The 27,663-nt window shown below is 35.6% G+C and overlaps 1 protein-coding gene across 1 annotated transcript; it reads left to right on the forward strand.

The window, feature by feature from the left end:
• Positions 1–12,554: 12,554 nt before the first annotated feature.
• On the forward strand, positions 12,555–21,448 carry LOC136225963 (shaggy-related protein kinase kappa). The gene is made up of 13 exons (XM_066014183.1): positions 12,555–12,831; positions 13,491–13,724; positions 14,527–14,619; positions 14,727–14,786; positions 14,887–15,159; positions 16,466–16,540; positions 18,419–18,475; positions 18,556–18,696; positions 18,879–18,929; positions 19,866–19,961; positions 20,526–20,609; positions 20,691–20,793; positions 21,030–21,448. Exons 2-13 carry the CDS (start codon positions 13,578–13,580, stop codon positions 21,116–21,118), a joined length of 1,269 nt encoding a protein of 422 aa, XP_065870255.1. The 5' UTR covers positions 12,555–12,831; positions 13,491–13,577; the 3' UTR covers positions 21,119–21,448.
• Positions 21,449–27,663: the final 6,215 nt, after the last annotated feature.

The following is a 27,663-nucleotide window of genomic DNA, read 5'->3' on the forward strand; positions in this document are numbered from 1 at the left end:
ATGAACTTGATTCTTAGCCAAGTGAATCGCTCTCTGACTATCACACCTTAAATTTACACATTCTTGCTTCAAGCCCAAATCATCTAGAAGACCCCTCAGCCACAATGCTTCTTTCACTCCTTCTGCCACAACCATATACTCGGCCTCTGTGGTAGATAGTGCCAATGTAGACTATAACATCGATCACCAACTAACTGGAGCACCATGTATTTTATACACATAACCAGTAGTAGATCGTCGTCTATCTAGATCACCAGCATAATCTGAATCAACGAAACCGCTTATTTGACATGTATCTCCACCAAAACACAAACCCGTGTTAATAGTACATTTCAAGTACCTCAAAATCCACTTCACTACTTCCCAATGTGCCTTTCCTAGATTCTCCATGAATTTATTGACGACCCTGACAGCTTGTGAAATATCTAGGCGTGTACACACCATAGCGTACATCAAATTGCCAACTGCACTAGCATAAGGTACACATTCCATGTATGCCTTCTCTTCTGCTGCAGTAGGAGATTGTTTACTAGAGAGCCTAAAATGTGGACCCAATGGAGTCACCAATGACTTAGCATTTTTCATTCCAAACCTTTCAATAACCTGCTCAATGTAGCTTTTCTGAGTCAAGAATAATTTTTGGTGCTCTCTCTTTTCTAATTTCCATACCCAGGCAACACCCAAGTTCTTCGTCTCAAACTCTTTGCCAAGTTGAGATTTTAGCTTTTCAATCTCCACCTTATTCTTTGAAGCAATAAGCATGTCATCAACATACAACAGAAGATAAACATAATCACCTCCAGGAAGCTTATGAATATATACACAACAATCATAAACACTTATAGAGAACCTTTGTTTTAACATAAATGAGTCAAATCACTTGTACCACTGGTGAGGAGATTGCTTCAATCCATAAAGTGATTTCCTCAAGCGACACACCTGATTCTCCTTACCCTCAACCTTGTATCCCTCAGGCTGATATATATAGATTTCCTCATCCAAGTCTCCATGCAAAAAGGTTGTCTTCACGTCAAGTTGTTCCAGCTCAAGATCACCATGAGCAACAAAACTTAATAGCACCCGAATAGAAGTATGTTTTACAACTGGAGAAAATATCTCATTATAATCGGCACCTTCTTTCTGTGCAAACCCTTTGGCCACTAGCCTAGCCTTATACCTTATATTATCGGGCTTGGTAGGATCCTATTTTCTTTTGTACACCCATTTACAACCAATAGCAGTCTTTCCTAGGGGCAATGAGACCACCACCTATGTCTGGTTTTTATGGAGAGATTGCATCTCTTCCTTAATAGCAACTAGCCATCTCTCTATCCTTATCTTTGATAGGTTGTTTGAAGGTGACCGACTCATCATCCTCCACTGAAAGTGAATATTCCACCAAGTTTACCTGCCCATAATGCCTCAAAGGTTTGTCTGATCCAAACTTCTGAACTAGTTTGTAATTCCTCTTTGGCCTAGTGGTTACCAAAGATTCCTCCTACTGCTATTGTAATACTTGTGTACTTTCTTGTTGAATCTCCTCATGATCAAGCTCATCATCCTCATCTTGAGTAACATCATGATTCTCCACCCGAACATGACTAACATTTGGTGGATTTGTAGATTCTATCTCAACCACCTGCATATTTGAAGTCTTTCCATCACCATCATTGGGAACCGTATCTTTTGATAAAGCTACCATGGATCTTTCGTCAAAGGTCACATCCCTGCTGATTACAAACTTAGAGTCTTTTACACACCAAAAACGATATCCATTAACCCCTTTTGGATAGCCCAAGAATATTGCTTTCTGGGATAATATGAGATAGACTTTTTGGGATCTTTTGATATTTCACATAAGATAGAAAAAAAATCAAAGGATTCAGATGTTTAAGTTAGCAAATTAAAAAGAAAAAATAGTAATGAAGAATGGAATTAGGGTGTGCAAAATGAGAATGTACATTTTCTACATCATATACATTTTCTATTTATAATGTATCAGGTTCTGTGCCCTACCGAAGCTTAATTTCATGTGTCGATTTCTGAGTGGAGAAGCTCCAAATCCCTAACAATTGAGAGCCTGAGATTTAGACAAATTAAGGTGGATATTGATGGATGAAGAGCATGAGCTCACATGTTATGTATCCAAAGAATGCTAGTGTGAACGCAATGAGGAAAATGTAATACACATGGATGGTTCTATTGAGACAACATGATCCCCCAATAGGAAGAGACACCTTACAACCCTAACATGAGCCACAATAACATATAAAGAGAGTTTAAGAGAATCTTTCAAGTATGCTGGAAACCCTAGTCTTTATTACTTTTTCACTATTCCAAAAATCAGTCCACTCGGAGATTTTTAGAATACCTACCCGAATTTCTCAAGTCAGTCTGCATAAGTCGGTTTACCGATTTTTATCCATCTAGGAGGACCTAGGCAGCTCTAGACGGTCCTAGGAAGTCCATTTTAAAAAAAATTGGCCATTTAATTTCATGTCATTTTTTTTAAATTTTCAATAAATTATTAAATAACCAAAAACTAAAAGAAAATACCTAAAACTATCAAATGCTATTTTTAAGGATATTAATATTATTATTTTGGTACATTTTGTTATTAATGTTATTTTATTGTTATATTTGTATTGTTTAAGGACATTAATGAAACAAATATTAAAATATATATGTTTTTCGATCTTAAAATGTTTTATAATATTATTTTACATAGTATAATTCATATTTTAATTGTATTAATTATATAATAATTTATTTATTAAAAATTATAAAAATACAAATCTGAGTAATCCCGATTAATCCTGGGGGTACTATCCGTCCAACTAGCGGTTAACATCTTTTGCAACCTTGTTATAAGAGTGGTACTAACTTAAAATTTAAAGCTTACACCAGGCCAATGATACCTCCTCTGATTTGTAGAAATTCATTTGGATGACATGAGTCATTTGAGATTTCAGACATTGAAGAAATTACTTTATTTTATCAATATGGAATTGATCTAATAGTATTTGGATTAACCCTCAAAAAGAGACATTTTTAATTATAGAGTTAAAAAAAAGCAACTCATGTAAAGGAATTATTTTCTGTAGGAATAAATGGAGTAAACGGATTTGGTCCATTTACCGATCCATTTATGACCCATCCGTAACCTGATTAGTTAGGGTTAGGTTTAGCCTAGCTATAAATAGATAGCTATGGAGGCTAAACCTAACACAAAAATACAGAAGACAAAGTTTTACCTTAACTCACATTCGTAACACAAAAATACACAAAAATACACAAAAATACACAAGACAAACTGAGTTAGAACAGTTGACTATTTATAATGATGATAACCAACATACAAAGGGTGTCTCTGCTTCCAGTAAATGGAAAAGGCTAGCAAGGAAAATGTAAGGGGGACAACATTCAGTCACAATAGAGGAAATCAGCGAGGCAAAGGAGGTTCAACATAACCATTCACTGGAAGGTAAAAGGCAATTGGAAGTGTCAAATTTCCTTGAATAAAGCAAGAAAATGTGCATTAACAAAGCAGTAATTGTTAGTTCTGAATTGGTGGAGGAAGCCAGCCACAAATGGCCCCAAAGTGATCCATGAAGCTTCTGTGCTGGAATTGTCGGGGTGCGGGGAACCCCCTGACTTTTCACCATTTAAAAGAGATTGTCAAATCTCATTCCCCAGAGGTGGTTTTCCTTAGTGAAACAAAGAATAAAGAGAGGAAGATGCGGAACATTGTTCGAAAGTGTGGTTTACAGTGGGTGGTGGCTTCTGAACCTGAAGGTAGAAGCGGTGGTCTTACTGTAGCTAAGACACCAAGCTCGTCGATATTCATCAAAGAGGTGCAATCATTCTTCATAAATGTGGTAATAAAAGGTTCAAACGGGGTGGCTGATTGGGATTTTGTAGGAGTTTACTTGAGTTGTGATGAGCATATTCGCAAGCTGTAAGTGGATTTTCTGTGTAACTATAAGCATTGTTTGAACCACCAATTCGTTATGGGTGGGGATTTCAACATGATTCTCTCTACCAGTGAAAAGGAAGGGGGTTCTGATAGAATTGATAGAACTGATTGTGAGATGATAGAGCTGATTAACAAGCTACAAGTTATTGATCTGGGTTTTTCAGGCTATCCATTCACATGGAACAATATAAGAGGTCAGCAGGCTAACATCAAGAGGAGGTTGGATCGTTTCTTGGCTTCAACGGACTGGTGTACCCGATTTGAACGCTTTCTTGTCTCACACCTAGATGAACTGGGGTCTGATCATCGCCCTATTTTGCTAAGTACAGGCATGATGCCGTTAAAGCCACGTTCTAGTTTTCACTTTGATAAGAGGTGGATTGGAAACAATGCGGTGGAGCAGATTATCAACTCGACGTGGGACAGTCATGTTAGAGGCTCTGCTATGTTCCAAATGCATAGTAAGCTAAAATTATGTCGCCAACAGTTAGCTATTTGGAACCGGAACTCTTTCAATAATGCAAAAAAGAATATCATCCGTATTAAGGAAGAGTTAGCTGAGATTAGCAAGACAAGGTGTCCTAGAGGGGTGAAATAAAGGGATGCCTTAGAAAAGGAATTACGCTCAGAAATCTCCAAAGAAGAAATTTAATGGAGCCAAAAATCCAGAATCTCCTGGCTCCAAATTGGTGATAAAAATACAGCCTTCTTCCATATGACAGTTAATCAAAGACGTAGGAGGAATGCTATCCTGGGGTTAGAAGATGAGTATGGAATCTGGTGTACCGATAAGGACAAGATGGTCAGTATTGTTACTAGCTACTTCCAAGGGATATTCGCTTTTGATTACTCACTGAATTGGGACTCGCTCACAGCAAACTGGACTCCAAAAGTAACAGAAGCTATGAATTGTGAGCTTACTGCTGAAGTTACTGAGATGGAAATTCACAAAGCTGTTTTTTCTATCCATCCTAACAAAGCTCCAGGGCCTGACGGTTTCTCTGCTGGGTTCTTCCAACATTATTGGCCCACCATTCGACATGAGCTTTTGAAAGCAGTGAAGAGTTTCTTCAGAACGGGTAAAATGCTTAAGGGGTTTAATCACACCATCATCACACTCATACCAAAAACAGAGGTTGTTCGCAACATGAGCCAACTTAGGCCAATCAGTTTGTGCACAGTATTCTACAAGATCATTTCAAAGATTCTAACAAGAAGATTGCAGAAATTCATGCCCTTCCTAATCAGTGACAACCAGAGTGCTTTTCTTAGGAATAGGAATATTGCTGATAACATTCTCATTGCACATGAGCTAATGCATAGTCTCAAGAACCGCCGTCAGGGGAAGATGGAAACATCAATAAAACTCGATATGAGCAAGGCATATGACCGTCTTGAATGGAGCTTTCTAAGGCACATCTTGAGCATTTCAGGGTTCCATAGCAAATGGATTAATTGGGTTATGGAGTGTGTTTCTACAGTCACCTACTCTTTTAACATTAATGGTGAGACTCATGGCTTTGTTCAGCCTCAGCGTGGACTACGATAGGGTGATCCCCTGTCTCCCTACCTTTTTATCTTATGTGCAGAATGCCTTACTCATATCCTAACCTTGGCCGACATGGAAGGGAAAATTAAGGGAATTCAATTGGCAAGACGAAGTCCGTCGGTGTCTCATCTCCTCTTTGCTGATGATGCTTTGCTTTTTTGTCATGCTGATGAAGTGAACATCCAGAATATCAAATCAGCCCTAATTGCCTTTTGTGCAGGAAGTGGGCAGTGCATAAATCTGGAAAAATCCTCTATCTTTTTCAGTAAGAACACCCCTCTAGTGACTCGATACCAGTTGGCAGAGATTATGGGAGTTCAGAATATGGGGGGCAGGATAAGTATCTCGGGCTTCCTTCGGTCATTAATCGATCCAAGACACAAGCTTTTAGAGACCTTAAGTTGCGAGTTGCTTCTCGACTGGCAAGTTGGAAAGGTAAATTACTCAGTCTTGCAGGGAAAGAGATTCTTATTAAAGCAGTTGCCACTTCTATCCCAATCTACACAATGTCTTGCTTTCAACTTCCAGATAGAGTGTGCAAAGAACTTAACAGTTTGATAGAAAAATTTTGGTGGGGTGAAGATGATATAAAAAGGAAAGTGCATTGGTTTTCATGGCTTGATCTCTGCAAAGTTAAAGACGATGGGGGTTTGGGATTCCGAGACCTTAGAGCCTTCAATCTTGCTCTCCTGGCTAAGCAAAGCTGGAAAATGCTTGTTAATCCCTCTTCATTAATACACAGGGTTCTCCAAGGAAAATATTTCCCTTTCTCTTCTCTCATTGAGGCTACATTGGGATCTAACCCGTCCTGGGGTTGGAGAAGTTTGCTTAAAGGAAGGGAAATCTTGAAACAGGGTTTAAGATGGCATGTGGGCAGCGGTAACTCTATCCGATGCTTTGTTGATCCTTGGCTTCCACATTCCCCGTCCTTCATTGCACGTCCTAGATACCCAAATCAGACACCCAATATTTTTGTTCATCATCTTTGCAGTCCTGAATCGGGTAAGTGGAATGTCAATTTAATTAAGGAATTGTTTGTGGATGAAGATGTTGAGCAGATTTTGGCAATCCTTATCAGTATCACAGGCTGTCCAGACTCTCTCATTTGGAATTTTTCCAAATCTGGAATGTATCTAGTTAAATCTGGATATAGAATTGCATCTAATTTAATCCGGGATTCAGTGAACCCACAGGCACCTCAGGTTGAAGCTAAGTTCTGGCAGTAAGTCTGGAAGTTATATGTTCCAAATAAAATCAAGATTTTCATGTGGCGTCTACTCTCCAACAGGCTGCCTACTAATGCTAACCTGGCAAGAAGAGGAATCTCAATCAGCCCTGTTTGCCCCATGTGCCCTGAGATTGAAGATATGGTCCATCTGTTCTTTGGTTGTGATCGGGTTCAAAATATTTGGTTCTCTCCTCCATTTTCATTAAGAGCGGAAGGCTTTGTTAATTATAACATTGTGGAAATTTGGAAGGCTTTTCTCAATTTGTACGTCCAACGACAATTGTCTCATGATTATCTTCCGCGAGTTTGCTTTCTCCTATGGCAAATATGGAAAGGAAGGAATGAGCTGGTTTTTAATCAGATAACGTGGAGTAACTCCGAATTTCTTAGTAGAGCTAGAGTCCAAACACAAGATTGGTTTGAGTCGGTTTCCTTGTTGAACCGTATTAAACCGAACGTAGAAGATCAGCAAAATCTTTCTTGGTCCTCGCCTCTTGTGAATTGGGTGAAAGTCAATATGGATGGGGGTTGCAATGCCCGTTCAAAGAGGGGAAGCGCAGGCATAGTGGCCCGGGATCACGCTGGTACAATTCTTATCTGCCGAGCTCGTAGATTTAAAGGCAATCTGTGTCCACTAACGGTTAAAGCTCTTGCTATGAGAGAAGCAGTCAGGTTCTGTGTTGATTATGGATTCACTCAGGTTATTTTGGAAGGGGATTCGAAGCAGCTAATCGATTCGCTCAACTACGGAACCAACGAAAAACCATGCTTTATCTTAACTGTGGTCGAGGATATAGAGTGTTTATCTGTCGCTATTCCTAGCTGTACTTTTGTTCTAGTTAGGAGGAAGTGTAACTGGGCAGCTCATTTAGTAGCTAAACAAGCCATTGCTTTTGATTCTGTGTGTTTAGATGATTTTCTTTGTACCAATTGGCTTCGAGCCAAAGTAGGTTTGTAAGCAGAGGTTTTCCCTCTGTCGGTTTTTCTTTGGTTAATGAATATCACGTTTTTGGAAAAAAAATTCACATTCGTAAAGAATTAGAATACTGCACAAGGCAATTCCTCTCTCCCTACACCCATAGCTGCCCTCCCTCTATTCCTCGGTGTATGTTCTTAGTTCGTGGAACAATAGTGATTGCTTTTGTGGCGTAGCAGCCTCCTATATCGCTGATACGGAGCCAAAGTTAATTTTTTCCGCTGCTATTCAACGGATCTACACTACAAGAGGTAAGTCTAAATCTGTTGTTTGTTTATTAATTGTTCCAGGTTCATTACCTATCCCTTTGAGGTTGGAGATAATATGCATTGGTTGTATTAGAGCCTTCATTGGTATGGAAGCCCTTTAGCTCCGCATTCCATCTTTTAGGAACCTTTTTTACATGCTTTGAGATTTTTTTGATTGGTTTGATTGAATAAATGCATGCTTGGTCCAGTTATGTCTCATATCTACATATTTTGTGTGTCTCAGGATGATTTTAGTCTGTTGAAATTCGCCTCGTGGCTATTAGAAATTTCTGGCGTGTTTTAGCAATTTAACACACGCAGTTAGGGTATGTTTGTGCTATTTCACTAATTTCCAGTTGTCGAAACCCAAAATCGACCACACCATCAAACTCGCAGACCTCGAAAACCTCCCATCACTAAAGGTTACAGAGTTGTCTGACACCGGGATGGCGGCACGTGGCTTGCACGCACCGACGGGCCACCGCACACTCGCGACGCGTGCGGCCTCTCCTACATCCGTTCAGTGTCGAATTTACCAGGCTGCTCATATGTTTTTTTTTTGGATTTTTCTATAATTTTTAATTTATTTTTGAGTGTACAAAATGATTGATATTGAATTAATTGGTATTCTGTAATAGTTTTTAATGTGTAAAAATTATTTTTAAATGCATAGAAAATTATATAAATTAAAATTAAATTACAGAAAAGTAAAACGTTTTTCAGAGACATGTTTCTTATTAGAGTAAAATTAATAAACGATTAATTATACTTTTTTAATTTTTAGATATTCAAAATGTATTTCTAATATATTTTGAATGTACGTGTGATTAAAATTAATTATTAGAAATATTTTTTTTCTTTTTTTTTTTGGTAAGAAGGGAAGAAAAAAAACAAACAAACAAAAACCTAACCCGGGATCAGTCTAGGAAGACTGACCCCAATCCTATCCTCAAGAAGAGAAGGTAACAGAAAAGAAGGAGGAACGGAGAGGGTAGAAACACCTAACATCCCCCCATGCCCAGCAGCTGCCAAGCGATCCGCCACACGGTTTTGCTCCCTATAAATATGGGAGAAGGTAAGAGAATCGAAGGCAGGACGAAGCCTCAAGATGGCTTTAATGAGATTCTGACTCTTAAGACAAACAGCATGTCTATCCGAAATCCTGTTGATAGCCTCCAAATTGTCAGACTCTACCGAAAGTCTTTTAACACCCATGCGAATGGCGAGTTTAATGCCAGACAAGATCCCCCAGAGCTCCGCAGTAAAGGAGGAGCCCGTACCTAAGTTATGGGTAAACCCAGCCAGCCATGCGCCACTAGCATCCCGAAGAACTCCACCAGCAGCAATTCTGCCATTACTAAGGCAGGAGCCATCCGTATTCAACTTGACAACCCCTTCCATGGGCTTCCTCCAACCAACTAACTGGACCTCTTTAACCGGGGAGGGGTGAACCAGGGGCTCTCCTTCAAAACTCTTTGTAATAACAGAGAGTTTTTTCGAGAAGTAAAACCGGAGGTCAGGAATAAAGACAGTCTTCTCAGCAAATAACTCTTCATTCCTCCATTTCCACATTTGGTGACAAATAATAGCGAAGAGAATAGCCCCGTTCTCCATACTGGCCAACAAATTCCCATTAACGCCTTCAGAGAACCAGTCAATATCAGAGAACCCCATAAAGGAAGGAAGGATGTGGTGAGGAAGGACCCCTTCCCAAACCTTTCTACTATTCGGGCAATCCTTCAAAGCATGGCACAAGGTTTCCACATGGCCGCTGCATCTGCTACAGGCACCAGATACAGCCAAGTGCCTTCTGTGTCTATCTGCATTCGTGAGGAGTCTGTCTTTGACTCCCAGCCATAGTAAACTCCTAATGCGATAGGGGACTTTGAGGGCCCAAATGGACTTCCAAATTTCCAAGGGAGGATCAGCCCTATTAGGGGTAAAAGCTTCATAGGCCGATTTGCAAGAATAAGAACCATTATTAGTCAAGGCCCAGTAGTGTCTGTCCTTATCCTCCTCCTGATTACTAATCTTCACACCTCTAATATTAAGGAGGGTCTCCAGGCTAAGAAAGGAGTCGAACTTAGACCAGATCCAGTCTTCCTCCGAGTCCACCACATCAGCAATTCTCCAGGAGAGGAGATCATTCGGCGGAGGGGCGATGCACACCTCAATCAACGGTTTGTCACCAATCCAGGTGTCATACCAGAAACTAATGGATCTCCCATTACCCACCTCCAAGCCAATCCCCGTACAGAACTCAACAAAAACAGCACTAAGCCCTTTCCAGAGGAAGGAACAGCTGACAACCCTCTCCTTCGGGCCACCAAAGATTCTATCTTTCCTATACTTGCCGCACAGAAGACGAACCCAAAGGGAGGAGGGGGATTGCCACATTCTCCAAAGAAGCTTCATTAACAGGACTTTATTATTGTCCTTAGCTTGCCTTATACCAAGACCCCCCTGCTCTTAGGCTGGCAGGCTTCCTTCCGAAATATTTTTTTTCTAATTCATTGATTATTAGTTCATGATAGATAATCAAATATTATTTTAAAATAAATTTATATGTCGTCCGTTGCATATAACTGTATGAATGTAATCTGTTTGCAAATATTGTGTAACCAATAATGTCATACACACACGTATTCTGGAAAAATTATTTTTGTCGTGAATCGAATGGTCATCAAAGAAATGGATCGAAATTGGTTTTGAATCTATGAAAGATTTAGTTCATGGCCTAATTTTTTTTTTCTCCTTTGCCTTCACAACTATGGTCGGCATTACAAGGGCTCGAATGGTACCTAAACTTTATCTTAGTTCATATTTTGGTACTTGAATTGTATTTTGTCACAAAAATATACTTAAGTAGCGGCGACTGGACAATTTAGTGCATTTGACGGTCACTAACCGGTCAATAGTTAGGAGCTACTATACACCCAACTAACCTAAAAAGATAAAATTACCATTTACCTTTTTGACTCCCAAAAGATCAGAATTAAATCCAAAAATCTTTTATTAAAAAAATAATTCTTATTTACATTCTAACTCTCTCCCCCCCATTTCATTCTCTTTCTTTGATTTTCTCTCATTTTCTCTCTCTCTAAACCATACCGATAACAAAACTGAAACATAGTAGAATGAGCTAAATAATGATTGCCATATACAATCGATGTGGAAAATAGCAAAGAAAGCTTTGATGTGTTTTGCGATATTTCAAGGAGGTTCAAGATAAAACCACCTAGATCGCCTTCCTCAATTGTTGGTAAACTAACTGTTTTTTCGAAAGGGGATGTAATAATGATGTATTTGAGCCGATTGAGACGTATCTTGTTGAAAGTGAAAGGGAGTACCTATTTAAGGCAACATGGGCTTACAAGCGAGCAAGGTGCTACTCTAAGAAGGAGATTTGATGGCGGGAGAAGGAAGACGCCATTGAAGTTGCACGTCTTGCTGAAAAAGGATTCGGTGGTGGGAGAAGGCAACACGGATAACTGTCTCGAAAAGTTTTGGATTCATTTATGAATTTGTTTTGGGTTAACAAGGATATAAATTGTCCATCTCGAACTAAATTAAATTGAACTATTTTTGTGTTTTTATTCATTTATGAATTTGTTTTGGGATTTTATTGGATTAATTTTTGTTTTCAAATGCTTGTGTGAGATTCTGGTAATGTTCAATCATATGATGTATTTAAAGCCCAGACTTGATAATTTTGCATTGGTGTCTGTTCTTTCTAGTTGTGCACAATTATATTGAACAATAACAATATATAGCTAGTGCAAATCTAGGTCGTTCCGTCCGAAATAAATCGAAACTTTTCATCCTTTTCATCTTCCAGAATCAGATTTGAGGAGAGAAAAAAAGAGAGAGAGACAAACAAATTTGAGAAGAGAGATAAAAAGATAGAGAAACAGAAGAGAGAGAGAGAGATTCAAAGGAGATAGAGTGAGTCTTCTCAATTTTTAATTAAAAGTTGTCAAACAAATAATCAAATTCTTAAAAATTGTTAAATAAATAGTCAAATTCGAATTGACTGGTTACTTACTGTTAAAACTATTAAATTGTTCAATCATTTATATTTAAGGTATATTTTTTGGAACAAATTGTAATTTAAATATCAAAATGTGAACTGAAGATATATTTAATGCAATTTACTCAATATAATGACTACTTTATTGACCAAGATAAAATATAATTAACAACCTCAAAATATAAAATTTTAAATTTTAAAATTATATAGAATCACATTTTTCATTTAATTACCGTTTTAATTTTCCAAATCATTTCAGTAAATTTTTCTATATAAACAACATATTTTTATCTTTCAACCAAATAATACATCAGACGCTTACTATTTGAGTAACCATCTTGATCAAAGAGAAAAAGACCGTTGTACTAGCAAAGCATAAAATAGAGGTATCATACTATCCCATGGGTGTAATTTACCCTGTAAATTTTCCACGGAATACGTGTATATACCTATTATTATAGATTGTATTTTTATTATTATAATGATAATGAAAATAAAATGGCCAATGAGAGGAATGCAACGGATAATATATTCATGTCAGAAAGAAGAGGTGAAATGAACATTGTCAGGTTACTGTCAGTAGTTACTCAAAACAGAAATCCCCCGAAAATAATTTAAGAAAAAAAAAAACAAAAATTAAAAAAAATTACAAGAGATAATACCAACAATTCTTCTCCTCCTCCTTCATCTTCTTCCTTGTTCGTCGTCGTCTTCTTCTTCTCCTTCTTATAATCTGATCAACAGTACCGTTATTTTGTTTCTCTTCTACTGCTTTCCACTTTTGTCAGTATCGGAAGCAACAAATGCGAGAAATGCGTTTTCAGGTTCCTTTTGTACACCGAAGATATTGCTCTCGATCTGTTTTATTTTTACTTTTCTGGTTTTATTCAAGGTTTTTTTTTTATTGGTGATTGCTGATATTTATGCTGTTTAATTTCTATGTCCGCTGATGGAGATTTTCTGTTTTAAAATGGAATTTGTCCCTGTTTGTAATTAATAATTTTTGAATGGTTTTAGTTCAGATCCGATCAGTTTCGTTCAAGTCAAATTGGCATATAACTTTTTCTTACTTTTATTTATTTTGGATTTTTATGCTTGTCATCTGTTATTGTTAGATCATGGTTTAAGAAGTGAATTTTTGCTCAAATTACACTCTCTGAGTATTTCTTGTTGGTAAATGTTCATGATAGAAACACATCAATTTCTTACTTGGGTGTTATGTGTCTTTTTTTTGGATAAAATGTGTCACTTTATTGTAACTAACTAGAGATAAGGAATATGTGTCTTTATTTAATTGATTGTTTTTTTCATCCCCATGTCAAGTTCTTCTTTAATTGTTTAGGTATTATCTGATCTGAACTCAATATGAATGATTTAATTCTACTGATTGGTTGAGAATGCTTAAAGAATCTCTTGAATTCCTTTCTGTCTTTTAGTTGTTCTTATCAGTTTGTTGGCTTGAACATTTGCAATTCTTTTATAGGTGTCTGGGTTGGATAGTAGGTGGAGCTGCAATTTATCACAAGGGTAATAAGTATTAGCAAGTGTAGTACTTCAAAGTTGCACTATTATGGCTTCTGCTAGCCTTGGAAATGGGGGAGTTGGAAGTTCAAGGTCTGTTAATGGGTTCAAGAGTTCATCTAGTTCAGTTGATTGGCTGGGAAGAGAGATGCTTGAGATGAAATTGAGGGACAAGGTGGACCATGATGAAGACAGAGTAAGTGGTCACATTTTCTTATATCTTATTTTTCTTTTATTTTGTTAAGTTTCTCTTGAGCCCTTGTAAATACTCTAGTGGATGGTTTGTTCTCCATTGAGTACCTCTTGTAAGTAGAAACACTTGTAGGAAATTGCTTTCTTGGTGATTTGCTTTTGCAAAGGGCAATTCATATTAGCTTGAATAGGGATGCTAAATAGTATTCACCCCTGAAAGTTACTTTTGTATCCAATTAAAATTAGAAATTGTTTATGATTAAGTAGTATAACAGTGAAAAAAAAACTTCTCTTATTGTTTGACCTATAATTATTAGACTATATGATAGCAACCACAGTTCCTTTCCAATGAAATCATGCTTTAGGTGGAGCAAATAAGTTAATAACATTAAACTTATTAAGAAAAATTCAATGTAATAGTTATTTGCCACTGAACTTGTTATAGTCTGCTTTGAATCCCACCATTTTCACTTTAAGAAGTTTCGGATATCAAAAAACATTCACTGTAAAGTTTCTGAGATTATTGGTTTTGGTGTCACATTCTCTATGTATTTCAACTAATATTTTAATTGCCAGCTTTTGGTATATCTAAATTATATAAAAAGAAGTGAATAAGGGATCAAAGGTTATTTGTAAAGAAGATTAAGATAATACCAACAATAGGAAAACAAAAAATGAAAGGGGAAGCTACTCACCTCCTTCACAATCTGGCATTTCACTTGATTGATTGTTTGGTTTATTTTTAAGACTGGCTTTATGAAAATATATGTGCAGTTGCAAAAGTCTTAACTTTCTCATTCTTGCAGGATAGTGAACCAGATGTAATTGATGGTGTGGGTGCAGAAGCTGGACATGTCATAAGAACGACTGTTGGTGGTCGAAATGGTCAATCGAGACAGGTTAGCAACTTGTTTCTAGAATCTGGAATGTATGATCTCACTATGTTTATATTATAATTGGTAAACGGATAAATCTTTTTTAAATCTGTGTTATGTTTGGTTGATAGACAATCAGTTATATAGCAGAGCATGTGGTTGGAACAGGCTCTTTCGGTGTTGTCTTCCAAGTAAGTGCAGTTGTTGGTTGAATTAGTTTTTCTGTTCATTGAATTGTCTTTCCTTTTCTCTTGAAAGTTGCATCATTTAAATTCTTTTGATTTCTTGCAGGCAAAATGTAGAGAAAGTGGAGAAATCGTTGCTATCAAGAAAGTTCTCCAGGACAAGCGCTACAAGAATAGAGAGTTACAGATTATGCAGATGTTGGACCATCCAAATGTAGTTTCCCTTAAGCACTGTTTTTTTTCAACCACAGACAAGGAAGAGGTCTACCTTAATTTGGTACTTGAATATGTTCCTGAAACTGTCAACCGTATTGCAAGGAACTACAGCAGGATGAACCAAAGAATGCCTTTGATATATGTTAAACTTTATACTTATCAGGTTTGTACTGATTTATGTGCTCTTTTCTCTCTGGTTTATGATTGAATGGACGTTGCTTTCACAAGTGACAATAGATAACATGAACTCTGACAATTAGATTGCTGTGGAATCAAGAGTATTACTCGGACGTTGTCTATCATGTGCCATAGGAGATAATGATATATAATGACTATTGCTCTGACAGCGAGCATGCTCAGTCAATTTAAATGGTTATCCTTATTTCGACGATTAAATGACACTGAAAGTATTTTTTTTTTTTTTTTCTGTTTGTTCACCAAAGTTTAAAATGGTTATCTGTAGACTCCTTTGTGGTGAACATTTATTTTCATGTTTGCCAGATGCAAAACTACGCCTGTATCTCAGTATCAAGGACCATGGTCCATGGATGTCTTATGGCTGGTCATGAGGAGTCGATTTCTCATGTTAATCAAGTCATTAACTAATAAGGAAGACTAGCCTAGTTATCGATTATGGATAATCTGGTTCTGGATTAAGGTTTTGTCGGCTCTGTTTTATTTGTGAGAAAGTATTATCTGGGCTGATTGGAATTGAAAAAGAAAGAAGCTAAATTTGAGAAGGCCCACAGGCTTTGACCATGACCGGATCTCTCAATCCAACTTATACAAATGAGGTTAAAGTCCTGCAGGCAGAATAACAACTCCAACAATAGTTTCTGAAAAGATTGGATTACAAAAGTTCTGGTAACTGAACTTGTGATTCAAGAAAGTTGTATTCTTTTCCTCCGAAATGTAGAGTTCTACTGCTTAATTAATACAAATATACTAAACAGCATAAAATGACGCTCTTGCTTCTACCTATATACTAGGGCACAAGCAGACAGCTTACACCCCTAGATAATATTGCAGAATGTGTTTTTATGACTTGGAAGAAGTATATGTGTCTGATTAGTGGGGTCTTGCCAGTTAGATTCCGTCAGTGTAATTGCATGATTCTATGCTTCTTGACTTTGTCCATATAGAGCCGAGCAATTTTTAAATCAATCTTCTGCTTAAAAATCTGAATGAAGAATTGAAGCCTCTTGCATGGCAAAACCTTGGATGTTTGGAAGGACAAATTGCTTATATTGTTGGTTCATATTATGCTCACATCACAAAAAAAATAAGCATGAAATGTGATACCATTGCTTTTCCAAATTAAAACACAAATGTATATTGTCTAGGTTTATTAATGAACATGAGAATCCATATTGTTATTCGATCAACACAACTGACCATTACTTCTTATATTTTCCTTCTTTGGATTTTTAAGAATGCCTTTGATATATCTTTTGTCTTTATGGATTCAGATCTGCAGGGCACTTGCTTATATACACAATTGCATCGGAATTTGTCACCGTGACATCAAGCCTCAAAACTTACTGGTAAGAATTTTACATGTTGAGGAAGACATTTTGATATATGACCCTTAATCAAGCAGTGAGTGACTTCTATGTCTATCAACTAAATTGATTAAGCCCATGACTAAGAGTGTTTCTATTTGTTTGTATATTTTTCTAGGGAATGTTCATTGCATACATATGCCTATACTTTTTAAAAAAAAAAAAAAATCTTAGGATTAGCTGTATTTAGTATTTACACTTAAGCATTAGATAGATGGTTATGGATCCTAACTTGTTCGATTCAGTATTAGATGGTTGAGGATCCCAATTAGTTAAATATTTTGGGTTTCTACATTCTGCATATGATGATAATGACATTGTATGCTTGGCTTACAAAATAAGAGGACTATTAGAGAGAAGCAGATAACATTCTTTGTTCGAAACCAACCTTCTTTAAGAATGAGAGTGTGAATGGAGAAGTCTCGCAGGAAAAATTTAAGGACTAGAGAAAAATGACTTATACAGGAGACTAAATCTTGAGCCAAATTTTTACAAGGCATCTTGTACAAGAAGGAGCAGACTGTAAAAGTTCATGATTAGAACAAAAAAGAAAATTTCTTAATCATCATCATCAACTTCAAGTCTCAAATGTGCAAGTGCAGCAATATATATCAAAGATAGAGATATCAATTTGACAAAAGACACTCAATTGAGGTTAATTGAACAATTTCTTTACTTTTGTTTAGTTGAAATTAAAACTACTATTGTTTACAAATTACAATAGATATTTAGATTTTTTGCAATTAGTTTTATTAAGATTGCATTAAATTTGAATTTTAACTCGAGTGTTTGGATGATAACTTGATATAATTTCTATTTGCATATTAAAATTGCATTTTTAGACTAATATTTAAAGTTAAATATGGTTAATATTTTATTTTTTATAATATTTTGAATTTGATCCGAATCTTACGATTCACGAGTCCGGATTCACAACATGAGATTTCGAGTCACGAGTCGAATCTCGATTTAACAACTATGATGCAAATGCACATTATTGGTTATCAGTATGGCATTTTTATATTTGATAAACTGGAATCCTGTGTCAAATTTACCTATATTAGGGAAGAAAACATTATTTTCAATAGTCCTGCTGGGTTGGATAGCTAAATTTATGTACTATTGTATTTTATGGAGATAAATTTTAAGTAATGTGGTTCCCTAATTTGATTTGGGGGTCAACTGACTGTCTAAGATCTTGCATCAGCAACATTTTTTCATATCTCATAAAACAGAAGAACTTCGGAATATATTCTTGTAGCATATAACAATGATGGCATGGTATCCATAATAATACTAATCCTTATTGTCTTCTATTGCCTCCAGCTGCATGAATTAATAACTTTATTCTCTGGTGTTTTGTTAAATTAATTTTGGTATTATAAGTGGAATCATATCTGTTATTGGTTTCTCTAACTATGTTAGAGCCTCCAATCCTTCTAGTACTTCTTGTCATGTCGTCACTGGCTACTCTCCCATCAACCTTTACTCTTAAGCTGCTAATGCAATTTTACGTTATGTATATGTGGAGGGTAAGTAGTGGGTTCATCGTTAACAGTGCTTCATTGAGTATAATTTTGGGGGTTGATGCTAACCATGTTGTAACTCAGAAAATAAGAGCACCCATTATTTTGGGCTTGGGACTTATGCTGAAGCTGTTCCTATCCCCGTTGGTGCATTTTGTTTTAAGTAGCACCTTTTTATGTGTTAGTATTACATTTAAATCCGTTGTGCAACTTTTTTCCCCCTATTGGTGAAATACAATCAATCTATGTGAGAGAGTACTCTTACTACTAATTTGATAGTATTATTCTCTCCTATTGTTTTGTTAGTTTTAAAAGTGAATCGTTTGTTGTCCAGGTCAACCCAAACACACATCAACTAAAACTTTGTGATTTTGGGAGTGCAAAAGTGCTGGTAAGTTTTCTTATAAAGTTGTTGGCTATTTGCTAATGATTATATTATTTCCTTGCTTGAAATCCCTTTCCATTTTTAAGGTGAAAGGAGAACCCAATGTTTCTTACATCTGCTCGAGATACTATCGTGCTCCAGAATTGATATTTGGTGCAACTGAATATACAACTGCTATTGATATTTGGTCAACTGGCTGTGTGATGGCAGAGTTGCTACTTGGGCAGGTAGCTGTCTGCATAACTCAACTTCCTCTCCTTTCTTCTGCCTCTTCTCTCTCTTTCTCTCTCTCTCAGTACTAAACACTTTCACATTCTCATTCACATATACATTTGTGCATTTTTTATATGATAAGTCTGGATTCTATGTCTTATGACTGTCTTCTTTCTTGGATGACCATTTTGTGCAGCCTTTGTTTCCTGGCGAAAGTGGAGTTGACCAACTAGTTGAAATCATTAAGGTGATATTCTCTTTTGATTCTTATTTCCCTTTGGAATATTTGTGTCACACCCGACCCAAATCGGCATCGGGTATGAATGGAAAATAGGATACCGAATGCCTAACAGCCTGAAAAGAAAACAGGATAACAATCTACGAATTCAGCTCTTCAATCTTTAACTAGTTCAATTCTTAATTTAATTTTCTAATAGATAAAAATTCATTCAGATACCTAAAGTTTTATTATTTATTTATTATAATATAATATGGAATTTAATGGCAACCTAAAATCAAATTATACCATTTACGTGTATAGAAGATTTTGTAATTGGAAAAATATTGATTTTGGTACTCTTAATTTGTAACTCTTATAACACTTAACCAAAATCTTTTAATTTACTCCTAAACACATTAAATTAAACCCAATACTGATTAAAAAATCGTAATTAATTAACGCTATTTATTTTGAAATAAATAAATTAGAATTTTCATACACGGATGTTACAATTTGTATGTTTTTATGTGTGTTATATGTGATGTCGGGACGTTACCCCTGAACTTTACAAGATCTCAAAATATCAAACTTTTTTCACGGAAGGAATTTATTAGAATGTCTGGCTGAATTCAGTTACGCTGGAAATGACATCACTTGCTGTTTTGTTCTGTAAATAAGTCTATACTTCAGTAATAACCGGTTGCATGTTGGAATTTATTTTCTGTACCCTTAGTTATATTTTCTCCCTTGACAATTTGTTTGCTAAACTTCAAGACAGAGGACTATCATTTTTGGAGGAAACAAAGAGTCCAATATTGCATGCTTAAGAATGCAGTTTATGACGAAACTTTGCCTTCTCTTTGTCTGTTCTTTCTTATTCTCATGATTGAAACAGTGAAACTAGACCATTTTTTTACTGCTACCTGGGGGTGCTAAATAATAAATTTGTATGTTGTTTTTCAGGTTTTGGGGACTCCAACCAGAGAGGAGATAAAGTGCATGAATCCAAACTATACCGAATTTAAGTTTCCACAAATAAAACCGCATCCATGGCACAAGGTATGTGTTGTTCTTCCATACTCTGAAATCCCTTCATGGAGTTTCCTTTTGCCTGTGTGAGTTTGAGCTGAATATTGCTCAACCGAGTGCATGCCTGATATGGAATGTATGTGTTGTAAAGCTTAAAACTTCACAGAAAAAGAGGCCTGCCAAGCCTTTTCTGAAAGAACAATTGGTTGGACATCACAGGCTGAGAAAAATCATTATAAATTCAAGATCGTAATACTCTTTGGGTACGGTCTGTTAAGTTGTTTCATAGTAGAGGACTTCGTATTAAGTGACCTGCACTTACCTGAAATAGGAAATGAATAACACGGAGTAATTGGAAGTCTGTTATATGCCAATGTGAAATCAGCTAGAAACAACTATCTAACTTCACAACATTCTTTAGTTATAACCAACTTATAGCTGCATCATGGACCTTACTCTTCCTTTATGTCACATATTAACACCCTGCCTGTCTCTTCTATTTTTCTATATACAATCTATCGTGATTGCTATTTTGTTGTGACAAGACTTGTATATGCTATTGAGATTCATTATTTCGAATTTTCTATGCACCAGGTGTTTCAAAAGTGTTTACCCCCAGAAGCAGTGGATCTTGTATGTAGGTTTTTCCAGTATTCTCCCAATTTGAGATGCACTGCTGTAAGTTTGTGGTGTTTTACGTAGTTAGTTTTCTGAGTGTTACACTTTCACTTATTAATCAATTAGAATCGTTCCCTGCAGTTGGAAGCATGTGTTCACCCTTTTTTTGACGAATTGAGAGATCCAAATACTCGGCTTCCCAACGGTCGCCCGCTTCCTCCATTGTTTAATTTTAAATCTCAAGGTAAGTTGTGTATTAACACCTGCATCATATAGTTGTGCATTTTATCTGGAGACATGAATAACGTAAGAGAAGAATCTGGTTCACCAATACATTTTACGATCTCTTAACGCGTCTAACCCAACTTCATGAACCCTTTTCATTTCCTTTCATCATTTCTTAATGCACTCTGGCTGAAAATATTGTAGATGGTTTTATTTTCTGTTTCATGCCTTATTGTCTATCATTGTATTCGGCAGAGCTGTCAGGCATACCACAAGATATTGTGAATAGGCTTATTCCGGAACATGCGCGAAAGCAGAACTTATTCATGGCTTTGCACACTTAGCAGCAACTGTTACAAACATTTGCTTCTGCTCATCATCTACGATACTGTCCTATATCCACATTTGTAAAAAGAATTAAAAAAAAAATCTCTAATTTCGTTGTCATCTTCTCATTTCTTGAGACTGTTGCAAGAGGAATTTCTGACGGTACAATCTGGAAACCTGAGGCTTTGAGTTTGCTGTGCTGGTGATGTTTTTTTTTTGAATTTGTTTTATTTTTTGTGTTTATCAGGGGCACCTATAGCCTATATCTATAATGTATATTTATAAAAGCATACTATGATAGGTTATTTTACTAAGAATATATGTGCTAGATCTTTATTTTGACCTTATTTCTTCAAAGCAGTTATTGTTCATTTATACCAAGATAATGAACCATAATGGTCAATATGTTTTTTTGAAACCTAATGCTCAAAATGTTGATGATGAATTTGGAATCTCGTCAGCACCCCATCTCGGTGTTGGTTAGATGGTGATTGCAAAATTTAAGCTAAATCAGTTTCATTCGGTGTGTATATAATATTTATTTTGGTGTAAGTTTAGTTTTTTTTTTTTTTTTTACTGAAATTGAACTGATTATTAAAATTAAAAATATCATAAAATACTAATCAATATTAGTATTTACTTTGTTTACTAATCAATTATTAAACTAAAAATATATAAAATAATTGAATCAAGAATCGAATAAAAATATAATAAAACATTAATAAAAATTAAATTAAAATGTTATTTCAATTGAGTGGGGGAATTAATAGGTAGTTTCAGCATATGTTACTTGATGATTTTAGAAAATTAAAGATAACTTACTCTTAATTGATGATTTTAGATTTTCAATTTTTTGTTGTTGATGAATTTAGAAGGTTAATCCATGATTTTAGAAGATTAGAGACTTAATTGACTTTTAAGAATAAATTGAAAGTTAACTGATAATTTTAAAATGTTAAGAATGCCAAGGATCTAAATACATCTATACCAAGAACTTAAGGTGAAGGCTATGCTTACTTTGTTTTTAACAAAGTAAGCATTACTTTATGTGTTTTCATCATTGGATTAATTTTCTAATCCATCATCCAATAGTGAAAACACACCAAGTAATGGTACTTTATAAATAGAAACGTATAAAAAAAATCGGAAAATTTACATTGAAATTCAGTTTATAAAAATTATGTAGAATTATGTAAGTAATAATTTGCATCATATCAAATAAAATAACAATAAAGGTAGATGGATAGAATTTATCCGGATAGAAATTATTAGGACTAAAACACCCTTATTTAATATAGTGTTATTTATTCGAAATATATAGCTATGCTTACTTTGTTTAAAACAAAGTAAGCTTTACTTTGTTTTTCAAACCATTGGATGAGCTTACTTTATCAAGTAAGACTTACTTTGTTAAAACAAAATAATCATAGCCTAACTCTGCTGTCATAATGTTCTTTGAATTTTAACCATAAAGATTTATGATTATATTGGTTTCCAATGACATTATTAATTACAATTTCAAAATTTAATTATCATTATTTTTTTTTCTTTTTCTTTAAGATTCTTTTCTTTATTTATTAATCCAAATAACAAGTATTGTTTGTATTTTTTTCTTTTTTCTTTTTCCTATATTTAAAATTTTATTTATTTAATTATAAAATATAATATTAGTAACTAAAAACAATTTTATTCCTCCCTACCAAAAAAACAATTTTATTCCTAATGTTTTATGAATATTTAATTATAAAATACAATGTTACCCTAATATTAACAGTCAAAAACAATTTTATCTCTAAAATAATTATTTTTGAGTCAATTTCAAACATCATTAAAACACACATAGATTATATTCATATGTTTTATACCAGTTTCATATCAGTTGGTTTAAAAAATAGATTTTGCATATTTTTTCATTAATTTGGTCGGCTTGATAAAACCTCATGAGCAGCTCGACGGTTGGTTCAATAAAAGCTCGGCGTGATAGCCACACGCCCGCGTGTTGGGAGAGGAAAAAAATATGTTTCCAACCTTGTGTATTATTGCGGATTATTGTGGATTATAGTTATTAACCTTTTAGTTTTAAATATAAATAATTAACATTACAATTAATTAATATATATGCAATATTACATATGTTTTCAAATGTGTTAAAAACCCAATCCACGGATTGTGACTGGCGCTAGGGAACGGGTAAGCTTAAGCTACCAGAACCCGTAGTAAGCCTAATTTAACTTAAATAATCTATATACAATTATTTCTTTGAAAAAAATTTAGACATATTAAACATTCGATCATTTTCAAATATAATTTAATAATAAGTTCTAGTATATTAAAACATATATCAGTTCGTCCGGTGTTACTTGTCCATAAACTGCTCCATATTAGTCCTAATAGGTGGAGCTTCCTCATCCTCATCGGGCAGGCGTGCGAGCGCCCGCTCAATGATGCGTGCCAAACGGCTAACCCACATCAAAAAATTAAATATTAGAAAACAAACATATATAAACCAATAATAAATAAAAAATAATAATAAACCTATATATTCGCTGTTGGAGCGAGAATGGTGGACTGGCGCATCCCGGCATCACAAGCAGTGGGATCGGCTCCAACTGGCTAGCATGTCCTCCGATCAACGCCACGAGTCAATGAAAATCTCCGCCAAGTATCATCAACTGTAACAGATGAATGCGCGAGTCTGTACAATAGAGACTTTCATGACCGGAATGCAGTATCAGGTCTAATATGCTCAGCCGGGATAGGCTGAACATAACCGACCTGACGTAGGACTCGATCGGGTATATACGGCTCAACAATGTCTCTACACCGTATCCAACCGGCGTAGGACACTCATAGCTAATCGTCATCGGCGACAGGACCATAATGCAACCACGTCACCTGCAAAAAATATATAATCACATGAAAATAACAAATTACATTTATTTAAGTAAATTATTGCAAGTTATAAACTTTTATTTTACCCCGGCTGCTGTCATGCGGTCCAACTGTGCACGAATGGTTTTGAGTCGGGCGGCCTTCCTGCGTGGAGTCCCGACCTCCCATCTGCACGCCCGGGGAGAATCATTTAGGATCTGGAGTGATAGTCGATGGGGCCGCAACACCGAAAAATACTCATATATGGAGGAGGGTCAAACATCCATAAATACCCGAGCACTCTCCTCTACTCGCTATCCCCAGCTGCCGATATAAGGTGGCAAGTGTAGCAGACCCCCAAGAAAGTCTAACTGCCCCTCTGACACCGCTGTGAACCTCTTGGAGATGGGACAGCCTGATCCTATCGCCACTCTTGTCGACAAACAAGGTGAATCCTAACAGAAGCCATATCCACGCTGTGGCTCGAGTCCTGTCCTCCCGACCCCCGGGGTGGGTAAGTCTCTCCACAATGTCAGCATAAACACCTCCACCACTTGAGTAATGCAGGGATGACGATAGTAACTCCTGCTGAGTGACCCCGGACATCATCATACACAGGGCCTGTAGCCGCTCAGCACTGCATGCATCGGAGATCATCTGACCGTGCACCCGAATACGTAGAATCTGCCATACATTGTGTAGAAGAATAGTCATCTCCTCGAACGGCATGTGAAAGGAGTTCGTATCGGGCTGCCACTGCTCCACGAACGCAGATATCAGAGGCGCATCCAGGTTCCTAAACATAGTGGATGAGAGGTGAGACAACCCAGTCCTCTCTACCATATCCCGCAGCTGTAAACATGACACATATACAATTACTGAATGTTTTTGAGAGTTAGGGTTAAAAATAATAAGTAAAATAATTTATTGAGCAAATTATTTTTACCTCGGGTGTCATACCCTGATACCATCGCTCCAATGTGGCACATGCTAATGATCTGTTGTAGCACGTAAGATACGATCGAAGATCCCCTCCCAATATCCGTGAGGCAACGTGTCCTAGAAAACTAGGAATCACAGAACCATCACTGGGACCACCCTCCATCGGCCCAAAAACAATCCAGCTACGGTCCTTAGTAGCTTTGGACCATTTTCTGGTCCCTGGAATAAATAATATTAAATTTTAAATAATACTAAAATTTTAAATAATACTATACTATAAATAATACTAAACAATAAATAATACTAAATTATACTACAAATAATACGAAATTATAAATAATACTAAACTATAAATAATACTAAACTATACTAAAAATAATACGAAATTATAAATAATGCTAAATTTTAAATAATACTAAACTATAAATATTACTAAACTATAAATAATACTAAACTATACTAAAAATAATACTAAATTTTAAATAATACTAAACTATAAATAATACTAAAAGTATGAATAATACTATACTGTAAATAATACTAAAATTATAAATAATACTAAACTATAAATAATACTAAATTTTAAATAATACTAAACTATACTAAAAATAATACTAAATTAAAAATAATACTCAATTTTAAATAATACTATACTATAAATAATACTAAAATTATAAATAATACTAAACTATAAATAATACCGGTACTAGCAAATCGACCATCCATACGCTGTTTGCTCGAGCCCTGGGTCAGCTGCACGTGATCATCATCATCATTATCACCATCAGATCCCTGTCGTCGTTGCGTCGCGACTCTCTCCTAAAAATACTCATCCACAAGGTCAAGGCCAGGATCTCGGTCTCCCGAATCATCTGACTCATGTCCCCCAACTCGGGCTGATCCAACACATGTTGATATATCTGAGCCGCCCGCAATTGCTACGTCTCAATCGCTCTCCGTCTACAGGCTGATATATCAACACCACGTCTTCTCATATGACGTGGTGTATCCTCCTCATCCATATCTAGCCGCCTAGCTGCTGACGACATAGATTTTCCGGCTACACTCTCCATCTCCATCTACACATATTGACCACATTATTTAACTAAAATTAACAAAATCAAAATTTAACTAAAATTAAACAAAATAAAATTTACAACAACTAAATTTAACTAAAATTAACAAAATAAAATTTACAACATAAAAATTTAACTAAACTAAATTAAACCAAAATAAAATTTATAACAACTAAATTTAACTATAATTAACAAAATAAAATTTACATCATAAAAATTTAGTTAAACTAAATTAAACAAACTAAAATTAACAACATAAAAATTATACTCAAATTAATAAAATAAAAATAACACAAATTTAACTAAATTAAATTAACTAAAAAAAATAAAATAAAAAATTGGTATTTTACCACACGGGCATATGGGCTACACGCCCTCACATAGATGAGGGCGTGAGGCTATCACGCCGCACCATAGGTGACATCGTATGAACATCACATCTTCGCCTGTGGTGAGGTATGAGGCTATCACGTTGTCACCTGTGGTGCGGCGTGATGTTCATACGCCGCACCAGAGGTGACGACGTGATAGCCTCACGCCCCCATGTCGCGATTCCGAATTCAAAATACAGCCAAATCCGATTAAAAAACGTATAAAATCATCAAAATCAAACGAAATTACATACTATAAGTCCCTTTCCTTTGTCGCCCCTCCCCCAATCCATGTTTTTGTTGATAAATTAGTCCGGATTAGATTAAAGAGAGTTTAGGTTGTTTGAGAGGATTTGAGAAATTTGAAATTTGACTAAAGGGTATTTCGATCTTTTTCCGAGGCTAAGTGTGGGAATTAGTGGCTAAGTATAGTAATCCACTATATATATATATGAGCATTATATCTTTAAACAAAGAGTAAAATATAATGTTTTTGTTATTTAAATCTAATTTTGCATGTTTTACATGATACGAAAAACATCATTTATGATATGAATATGTGTTTATTGATATAAAGTGTTGGCTCTTTTTGTGAAAAATGTGTTAGAGAACTGTGAGAGTAAAATGCCTACTCTTGCGAGGAATAAAGATGATAAAATTCTCAAGATTCTGAATACAGTTGAAGATTGAAATCTAGATTTGCTTGATTTTTTTGGAGTGAGTGCGTGTAGAGTTCTTTCATCATGAGATAAACAGTGGTGACACTGGTAACCCCTAGGTTTCCATGCTATCTACATTATAAAAAAACCTCTAGGTTTCCATGTTACCTACATTATCAAAAGCTGCTCCACAATCTAGTAATCCACGGTCTGTACAAGGTTTTGAATAACTTTTTATAATCTGAAGAAAAATACATTATAAAAGGTATATCAAAAGAAGTGTATTAAGAAGGAAAGAAAGTTTATCACCAAGTTTCCTCAAGAAAGTTGCCTAAAAAGGTTTTCACCAAGGAAATGTTTCCTCCATAAAATAGTTTCCGAAATGTTTCCTTCAAGAAATATTCCCTTTACAAAAAGTTTTCTTTAGGAAAGGTTTTCTCCAACTTTCATAAAAAAAAAAGACTCCATGAGAAGTTTTTAGTAACTTTGTGTCATTGAATAATTAAAATCATAGAAAAAATGATCTGGAAAGAAAATTTTATTTTTCACCCTATCGATATTAGAACTCAGACTCTATGATGATATTCAATCGAGAATGGATCTTGATTTGGTGGAGGATTGGCATTTCCCCCGGAGGAAATCC

Source organism: Euphorbia lathyris, chromosome 4, assembly GCF_963576675.1.
Source record: "Euphorbia lathyris chromosome 4, ddEupLath1.1, whole genome shotgun sequence".
Classification (NCBI taxonomy): domain Eukaryota; kingdom Viridiplantae; phylum Streptophyta; class Magnoliopsida; order Malpighiales; family Euphorbiaceae; genus Euphorbia; species Euphorbia lathyris.

Bases quoted from the DNA above. Each gene is read 5' to 3' on its own strand.
- LOC136225963 (XM_066014183.1), top strand. From the start codon at position 13,578: ATGGCTTCTGCTAGCCTTGGAAATGGGGGAGTTGGAAGTTCAAGGTCT. The intron at 13,725-14,526 runs GTAAGTGGTCAC...TCATTCTTGCAG, and splicing joins TGGACCATGATGAAGACAGA to GATAGTGAACCAGATGTAAT. The intron at 20,794-21,029 runs GTAAGTTGTGTA...TGTATTCGGCAG, and splicing joins GTTTAATTTTAAATCTCAAG to AGCTGTCAGGCATACCACAA.